The sequence below is a fragment of the Cynara cardunculus genome (genome assembly GCF_001531365.2).
Source record: "Cynara cardunculus var. scolymus isolate 2C chromosome LG 2, CcrdV1, whole genome shotgun sequence".
NCBI lineage: Eukaryota > Viridiplantae > Streptophyta > Magnoliopsida > Asterales > Asteraceae > Cynara > Cynara cardunculus.
The window spans coordinates 67,743,064-67,752,633 of record NC_037529.1 but is presented as its reverse complement, the minus strand read 5'-3'; the positions used below and the strand labels follow the sequence as shown (position 1 = coordinate 67,752,633).

Genomic DNA, 9,570 nt, shown 5'->3' with positions numbered 1-9,570 from the left:
CCCTCGCAGATCAGCGAGGGATCAGCGACGGAATGAGTTTTTTGGCAATTCTCTCGCTGATCCCTCGCAGATCAGCGAGGGATCAGCGACGGAAAATTTCCCTCGCAGATCAGCGAGGGAATAGCGAGGGATTTATTATTTTTGGGATTTCCCTCGCTGATCCCTCGCTGATCTGCGAGGGATATCTTCCCTCGCTGATGTTCGTCGCTGATACCTGTTTTTCTAGTAGTGATATATATATATATGTGTGTGTGTGTGTGTGTGTGTGTGGAGAGAGAGAGGAGAGGAGTTCAGTTGCAAACTTGTTTTCCGTTGTGAATTGGAGACAAAGTAGAATACGACACATGTTTCCATAATTTGTATTCATTCATCATGAATATATGAACGTGAATTTCTTACACCATTCATGATGAATGATACACCATTAATGATAAATATCTCGTAAAAAAATGAGACACGTGTCATGCTCTCCTTTGTCCCCCAGTTCGGTCACAGTGGAACTTAAGTTTGCAACTGAACCTACCCCTATACACACATATATACATATATATATATATATATATATATAAAGAGTTGGGTTCATACAAAAACGTTCGAATCATATGTAATTTTATAGTAAAATTATGTGTAAAATCGCATTAATTTGAGACGAGGCAAACGATCATTGCTGTCAAAGAAACATAGCAAAACGACAAATCATGAAGGCAACAACAGTAATTAAGTAGATGAACTTGAAGCAAAATTAGAAGAAGAGAAAAGTGAAGTTATATTTATCAACAACAAACATAGCTCAGTTACCAAATGGCCTTCGTCGTAGTGTTATCCAGATTTTTGGCCTTTCGAGAGGCCAGGAATTCATTGTTAGCAACCGACCCAAGCCCAAGCCCGTTAGGGTTATTAGGGCTGTTAATAAATAAGCTAGAGAGAGGCCGGAGAATAAGGTATCCAGAAAATATCGAGTTTATCCTTGGGAAAGTCTAGCCTCTCAAATAGCTAGTTATCTATCTTTTTCTTGTTAATCAAGCATCCGGCTACAATATCTTCTGCATTGATTTTATTTTAATTGTTTGGTAAATCTGGTTCTTAACATTCACACATGTGTTAGTTTATTTGTTACATTTGTCATATATAAATATTATGTACTTTTCACCAAGGACAAAATGGTAATTAATGGTTTAACTAAAAGAATTTGGATGTAGGGTGAGGCGATGGGGTGGGTTTGAAGGTGGTAGTTGTGCGGATGTGAATAGTGGGATAGTGGTTAGTGGTGGGTTAGGATAGGGTAGGGGTGGGGAGGGGATGAGTGGCGGTTGTGACGGCGACAGTAGTGATGTGGTGGTAGGGGCGGCGATAGTAGTGGTGTCATTGTGCCTATGGGAGGTTAGGCTAGGGGCGTGATTGTAACAGTAGTAGCATGAGGGTAGTAAGAATGTGCAGTGGGTAAAGGGAGGTGGGTGTGATGACAACAGTAGTGGAATGGTGGTTAGTGGAGGATTGGTTATGGTGGGTAGCGACGATAGTAGTGGTGTGGTGGTGGTGAGGCGTGACGAACAATTGTAGCATTGTCATGGTGGGGGCAAGAGATGGGCGGTGAAAGAATTCAATTTCTTTCATTATGTCAATGAATGATGAATTCATTTGATTTGTAGAATTCAATGGAATTTCAAATATTCCATCTATTTGAAAAGGTTAACCAAACAAAGGAAACGGAATTTGATGAAAAAAATTTGTCATTCCAATTTCATCAAAAAATTTCGAATTTCGCGAACCAAAAGGCCCCTAACACTCCACAATCTATGACAAACAATTTTAAGCATTCATAATCAGTACTTCTTTTAGTTAAACCAAATGACAAACATAAATAGAAATGTGGATATTTGTGTATTATTAGGGGTATATTTGAGAATTCTGATAGCGGACACTTATTTTGGACAAACATAAATATAAATGTGGACATTTATTTTAGGACGGTAGGGTACAACGTTTTTCTTTCTTTTTCCTCTCACATTTAGAAGGAAAGTTTTCAGAGGCGAATACATTTATATTTATTTGGCGAATCGTTTTGAATATGGTTATAGATCGATGGACAATTCACCGTGACGTTGACCATGGTGAAGTCCGTTATATGCGATCCACGGTTACGTAATCATGCACCCGATTAATGCATACATGTGTGATGTTACATGTTTAGAGAAATATTATATATAATGCTTGTATTATACACAATTAATTTTTAATTTTGGAATAATCTCAAAATTAAGTAAGCATAGATACATTAATTACATGTTATATATGTCAGAGTTAACAGGTACCTTATGTTACATGAAAGCAAAACCTAATGCCATATGTGCTATGGCGACTTGTACATTGTGCATATCTTGTGGTGAAAGCTATAATCCTTCACAAGTCATAACGTTGACATACAAAAGCACTGAATCACCATGCTTTCACCTTCACAAGTTATATATATAATACATGCACACACAAACATCCAAGAGCCTATAAATAGCTATAAGACCCACCCTTTTCCATAACATATTAAGACATGAAAATGGCAAGCAACAAGAGCTTAATTTGCATCTTCTTGGCTACATTTGCTCTTTTGGCTGCAATTTCTCAAGTGAAGGGCTATTCGAGCTCTTACTGTGGCCCTTGGTCCCGTTGCGAAGGCCAAACCCTCTATTGCCCGTCCGAATGCCCCTCCAGCGAATCTAATGAACCTAAGGCTAAGGTTTGCCTTATCGACTGCTATTCCCCTAAATGCAAGGCCGAATGCAAACGTACGTCTATAATTAACCATCTCTTCATTTCTCTCTTTATATATTATATTATTTGAGAACTCTAAAAATCGTGAGATCCGTGACTACTTCTATTTTAATTAAGTTTTTATTTCATATGATTTTTTTTCTATTTATATAAAATATTTAATGTATTAATGATTAACATATATTTATTTCATATGTATTCGTTTCACAACGTGAAACTTTTTACGTATACACAAAACATGCTAAAAACATTCATATTGTGAACCGAGTACACGTGAAACAAATATATGTTAATCACTATATAAATTCTTGTCATAGATAAAAAAATCAAATAAAATAACACATAATACACTGTTTTTTATAAAAATCCCACGATTTAGAGAGTTTTGAAAACAATATATTCATCTTTTAATCAAGTTTAAAAGATTTATAATATTTTATTGATTTGGGTTCTAAAACCCTATGTGTTACTTATTGTAGAACGTAAACCAAACTGCAACAGCCCCGGATCAGCATGCTACGACCCACGTTTCATCGGGGGAGATGGCATTGTGTTCTATTTCCATGGCAAGGTCAACCAGCATTTCAGTTTAATCTCCGATTCTAACCTCCAAATCAACGGTCGTTTCATCGGCCACCGTCCCACCGGCCGAACCAGGGACTTCACTTGGATCCAAGCCTTGGGTCTCCTCTTCAACTCCCATACTTTCTCACTAGAAGCCACCAAATCCGCCACCTGGGACGGCGGAATCGACCATCTCAGATTCTCCTACGACGGAGAAGAGATCTCATTACCTATCGGTGGTCTATCCACGTGGCAGTCACGTGAAGATGGAATCAAAGTGGAGAGAACTTCTGGAGTGAACAGCGTGATGGTGACTTTACYWGGAGTGGTGGAGATTTTGGCAAATGTGGTGCCTGTTACGTCGGAAGAYGACAAGATCCATGGTTACAAAGTGCCTTCCGATGATTGCTTTGCTCATTTAGAARTTCAGTTTAGGTTTTCTGGGCTTTCAGATGAGGTGGAAGGWGTGTTGGGCAGGACATATCAACCGGATTTCAAGAATCCGGCGAAACCAGGTGTGGCCATGGCGGTTGTVGGAGGAGAAGACAAGTACAAAACCACCTCTTTATTGGCGGCGGACTGTGCAACCTGCATCTTCGATTCGAGCAACGATGCAGCGGAAGAGAAGATGAAGACGAGGAAGGAGTACGGAACCTTGGATTGCTCAGCCAAGGGATTGTTCCATGGAAATGGGATTGTATGCAAGAAGTGAAAAGATCTTTGAAGATCAATATGGAAATAAAATCATCAAAAATGATGAATAAATCGATAGATTGAGGTTCAATCTATGAACTGAAATTCCATCTTGTAACCAATGTATTCATGATTGAACAGTGGATGACACTGTGTGCTTACTTGTTATTAGATTTTGTTGCAACATTCTACCAAATATTAATGTGTTATATATGAAAAAGAATCCACAGATCACATTTGACCCTTATCAAATTGACCCCAAAAGGTCAACTGTCCCAAATTTCATGATCAAATTAAATTTTCTCTATTGGTTCATTGCAAAAGAGAATGAACTAATATTTATTAGCAGCAAATAAAGGTGTGTTACGAAATGACCTTTACCCTAGCGATATCGGGGTCTTTAGATCGATGAATAATTTATCGTGGATATGGATATGATGTGGATATGCATGCATGTGGATGTCGCATTTTAAAAAGAAACCATTCATATCAAAAACTAGATAGTGCTTTAATATGAAATTTTGAATCGAAGAACTAGCTAATGGAAGTGCATATATAACGCATTTTGATGTTGACGTCTAGCTAGCCAAAAATTTTACTAGAGATTGATGGCAGTTTATCACCAATATGTTGCATATTGACCAAAAAAAAGTTGCGATGTTTCAAAAGTCGAAATCATCTTGATTAGGCTTTGGTGAAGTCAGTAAAGCCGTGTAAAGCCTTAGCCTATCTTCCCCACGTGAGGAACATCTTGACAAAGGTCTCCTAGGCCTGATGAATGACAACGAAGTGAGCGTGAGCCTGTGCCTGTACCTCATCCAAGCCAATTGAATTGCCACTGCAGCCCAAGTCCTCCATCCTGGCGAATAGTATCTTGCACTCATATTTACTTTTTCGTTCACAAACGTGTACCTAAAATGTTGTGTAACATACTTCAAATCTTCGGCATCCAGCCCAAAAGCTTCTATGGTCTCGAGGGTTACTAGTGTCGACGAAGATGGAGGCAGCCTTTCGACAAAGGGTCTTGTTAAACACCATGACAAGAGCTCATCCCCACTAAAGTTCCCGGGGCCTAACATGCAACAACTTTTGACACCATCTCGTAGATATTGGCTGCTCTGCAGATGTCCTCGCACTATAAATAACATTCGTTGCACTGGATCTCCCTCTCGAGTAATCTATCAGGATTTGCAATTTAATCAACTCATTTATTATAGGCAAGAAAGTGAATTTAGATTAAGTTCAGATTAACTCACCGTTTCTCCTCTAGTGAATATGAGGGGCTTTACACGGTCACATATATTCTCAAGGACCAAGTTGTCCATATGTTGAAATAAGGGTACCTAAATTAAAAAATCAACATAACATGCTTAGTCTTGAGAGACAAAACAAACATATTTCTCTTTTACCCCCTCCAAATTTCGTATCTTTTCAATTCCACCACAATTGTGAAAATTCTTGTTATATGCAAGTAGAAATTTTATTTTACATTGAGTTTGGTTATAACTTTATTGTGTTTAGTTATAACATTTCGATCACTAACAACTTATTATTTGGTTATGTACCTGTCGAACCAAGTCCAAGCAAAGATGGTACTTGATGTCTCTACGGAGACCTTCGGGCAGGTTTTGGATCATCTCACACTCATTCACTCCGCGCATCGCTGCCCAACGTTGCCGCTCGTAATTTCGTACCCTTTGTCGAAGTCCTTGAGGGAGGTGAGTTCTCCTCATCCACCACTCCATGTTTCTCATTTTCAATTGCATTGCAAGTTTCTTCGATGTTGTTGCATTCAAAAAAACCTGTTTATATATATACACCAAGACTTTTAAGATCAAGATTAACATAATAAAGCGAAATTACCACATCGACAACATACCTTGATATTTCCGATCAACATGGTGACTAAAAGAAGGCCGATTGTGAGAACGATGATGATGAATACTACTTCCAACCAATCTGTTGTACTTTCTAAGTTACCAAATGTACTGTTCCAGAATTAGGGTTCTAATTATAACTTCACACCAAGTAAATGAAAACTAGCAATCGAGATTTCGCTCTCAAACTAAAAATTCCATAAACATTAATCTCACAAATATCTAAGCAAATACATTTACTACAACAAAATTGACTTTATAGAATGCCTAAATTGTATAGATGTCCTAATAGAATAAAATGTCATATCTTATAGGACGTTTTATCAAATAAAGTGTCATATTAGCTATTTTATAGAACAATTTTGAGAAATGTCCTATAACCCCATATTTTTATATGATATATTTTCAAGTGGTGCCGTATAAAATAATTAATACGATACGTTATTTTAAAAACATTCTAAAAAACTTGTTAAAACGCCTAAAATCGTCATATAAACCTATTGTAACACTTTTAGATATGACACTTATACGTTTTTTTGCACTACCAAATGGAGGACTTTTTCTGGGGGCCAATTCGACGTAAAGTATTCTTTAGAACGATTCTACATTTTAGGCGTTCTATAAAGTCAATTTTGTTATAATGATAGGCTATATAAACCTGAGTGTCATGAGGCCCCAAAATATGGGGAAGAGTATCTTTTCCAATCGGTTCTCATTGGTGACGAGTTGAAGTGTCCATTTAAAAACTCCGTGATTGAAGTTGTCATTGTCTTGTAGGCAAATAGACCTTGCACTTATGTTTTCACCCCATAATAATCTTGATTGATCTCTCATTAGAGTGTTTGTTCCATAATACAACAACTCTTCACATGTGAATATTCTCATGTTGCATCCATGTGTTTCCATACATTTCTGGTTCAAGCACTTCACAACCCTTTGGGTTCCTAGCAGGTACCAACATGCTCCCACAGCCTGTTTCATTTTCATTTTCATTTTCAGATAAAACCAAATGAAATACTTACTACCACCAAAGTGGTTGAATAAGACGTGAAATATGTCTAACCGTCTTAGAGGTGTTTGAGATTGCTTATTTGAAATAACTTATATTTTTTTTACAAAAGTACTTATCAACTTATTATAAGTTAGAAGAGTTTGACTTTTTCAAAAACTTCTTATTACCGGTTTGGCACCGATATAAGTTGTTTATCCAAACACTCAAAAATGTTTATTACGGGTGTCACACCGGAATAAGTTAATAAATTGTTTATATAAACAATCCCGAACACCCCCTTAATATACTATTTTATACTGACATTTTTAAACATATATCATGTCCTATATATAAAGCCGATTTTGTTGTAGTAACTGCTAATTAATAAAATTTTAAATGCATAATACACATTACTCTATAACAAAATTGGATTTATAGAACGCCAAAGTTTTCTAAACGTCCTAATAGACCGTTTTATAAGACTATATTTATAGGACCAAAAAATAAAACGTTTCATATAAAGTCGTTGTAATAAGTTTGTAGAATGCTTTTTGGTATCATAATTAACAGGTTTTTTAGAACATTTTTATATAAAAAGTCGCATTATCTATTTTTATAGAACAATATTTGAAAAAGTGTTTGGTAAAATAAATGTCCTATAAAAGATGGGTTTACAGGACACTTTCTATTTTTTTTTTCTATAAACTAAGTCTTATAAAACAGTCTATCACGATGCTTAGAAATTGATGGCGTCCTATAAACTCAACTTTATAGTAGTTTCAAGACAGAATCAAGACGTGTTTAAGGTGTTGAAAAAGGAACTTACATGTGAGGCAACGAAATAGGCAATCAAGTTGAGAGCAATTCCCCACCAAACGGTACCAAAAATATAGCCGGAGAGACTTTGCATACGTCGTAAGAGGTGGACAAAGTGATAAATTTTTGGTAAGTATTGAAAGAGAAACAAGATTAAGAAAACAGTCATCGCAAACGTCGCTGAACCTTTTTGTAGTAACGTTGGAGTCACTATCCATAGTGCTACCTGCGACCGTTTTTCCTCCATTAAAGTTAGATTTGTCGATCAACATGTAAATGAAAAGCTATTCATCGGATTTTTCAAAAGCAAACACAAATGGATTGTACAGGAGTTAAAAATGACTATTTGTTATTAACCTAGGTAAAAGACGTTAATTTTTATACTCTTGCTATATAATTACTGAATGGTTTGATGCAGAATGATTATGAGATTCTCATGATATAGTGCAAATTGAAATATAATTACTTGATAATTGTTTACAATGAAATTAGGACGCTGAATGGTTAAGGGAGGTCCAACATACAAAATCATTCAGAGGGTTTTACAACCATTAAGAGACATACATTGTTTTTTGTCAAACAAGATTCACCTTTTAATGATTTAAAAATTGTCTCTTAATGAAACTATTAAGAGGTAAATAAATAACTCATTTAACCATATATACATCAAAAATGTAACATAAAGCATGAATTTACTTTTCTAAATTGACCACCTAAATTTTCAAAAAGTATGTAGCCATATATACATGCATACTATTCTCCTTTCCTAAGTTTATATATATATATATATATATATATATATATTCTCTTATATTTGATTGATTACTTCTTACAGCAAGTTACATGAAAAATTAATGTACTTTAATTTGTTATTAGACATCAAAATGAAAGTGTTGAAAAGTACATTACCCAAAATAAAAATAAAGTTAAAAAACGTTACTTTTTTCATGCAATTTGTCATACTTCTTACACCTATAGATTCCACGTCCTCTTCAAACATTTAATTAATCTATGTTTTTATTTGATGTTATGTTTTTATCCACGTTATTATAAATGGAAATACGTCGTTGTCATATAGAGCTCATACATTAATAAAATTCCAAGGGTACACAGTCGATTGAATTAATTGTTGTCAAATTTCTTATATATTTTTTACCTGTTTAGTTAAACGTCAGCATCCACAGTGCTTTTCCACCTAATAAAACTTACTCTTTTAAAAGCATCCAATGATTTCTTAAAAATTTTAAGGATAATTTACAAAAACAGTTAGTAATTTCACTTTTTAATTATCTTAAAAGACATTTTCTTCAATCCAAAATTTACAGTTAAATTTTATGTAGTTTATGTCTAAAGTTTGTTTTCGGGCAAAAAAAAAGAATTTATAAATACATTTTTGATTTTTCAATTAGTAAAAACATTTACACTCTATATCTTTATTATTAGTTATTTAATTTATTTAATATCCTTTGCTTTTTTTTATTTTTTATTTTACACATTTATTATAGGGGAAGGCTAATAGCAATGGGGTGGGCTAAATGCACCCCTATGCATTGCTTAATGTACCATTATCCATGAATTTCTTCCTCACACACATCACCATCAATACATGCTTTTTACATTCACAATGCTTGAATGACCTGATTTTGACATCAAATGGGTGCCATTAGCACTCCCCATAGCAATCCCTAGAATGTACTAAGCGCACTCCTAAACCCTATTTCAATTATTTATTTATTTTATCATATTGTGTTTTTCGTCTTTTTATTATTTTTACCTTTTTTTTCTTATTTAAATATATATATATATATATTAATTAATATAAATTATTAATTTTTTTAGTTTTTTCTCTTGAAACTCCCTCCA

General features: G+C 34.9%; 2 protein-coding genes across 2 annotated transcripts in view; one reads left to right on the top strand and one right to left on the bottom strand.

Moving 5' to 3' along the window:
* The first annotated feature begins 2,551 nt into the window (after window positions 1-2,551).
* Window positions 2,552-4,215, top strand: LOC112506348. Its single transcript, XM_025110356.1, has 2 exons — window positions 2,552-2,780; window positions 3,246-4,215. Exons 1-2 carry the CDS (start codon window positions 2,552-2,554, stop codon window positions 4,040-4,042), a joined length of 1,026 nt encoding a protein of 341 aa, XP_024966124.1. The 3' UTR covers window positions 4,043-4,215.
* Window positions 4,216-4,685: 470 nt separating this feature from the next.
* Window positions 4,686-9,570, bottom strand: part of LOC112506438 (cyclic nucleotide-gated ion channel 4-like) — an 8,741-nt gene continuing 3,856 nt past the window's right edge. Inside the window, exons 2-7 of the mRNA XM_025110476.1 lie at window positions 7,718-7,933; window positions 6,559-6,872; window positions 5,903-6,011; window positions 5,589-5,825; window positions 5,280-5,366; window positions 4,686-5,201 (exon numbers count right to left, since the gene is read on the bottom strand). Of these exons, the coding sequence (XP_024966244.1) occupies window positions 4,686-5,201; window positions 5,280-5,366; window positions 5,589-5,825; window positions 5,903-6,011; window positions 6,559-6,872; window positions 7,718-7,933 (1,479 nt within the window). The remainder of the gene's footprint in view (window positions 5,202-5,279; window positions 5,367-5,588; window positions 5,826-5,902; window positions 6,012-6,558; window positions 6,873-7,717; window positions 7,934-9,570) is intronic.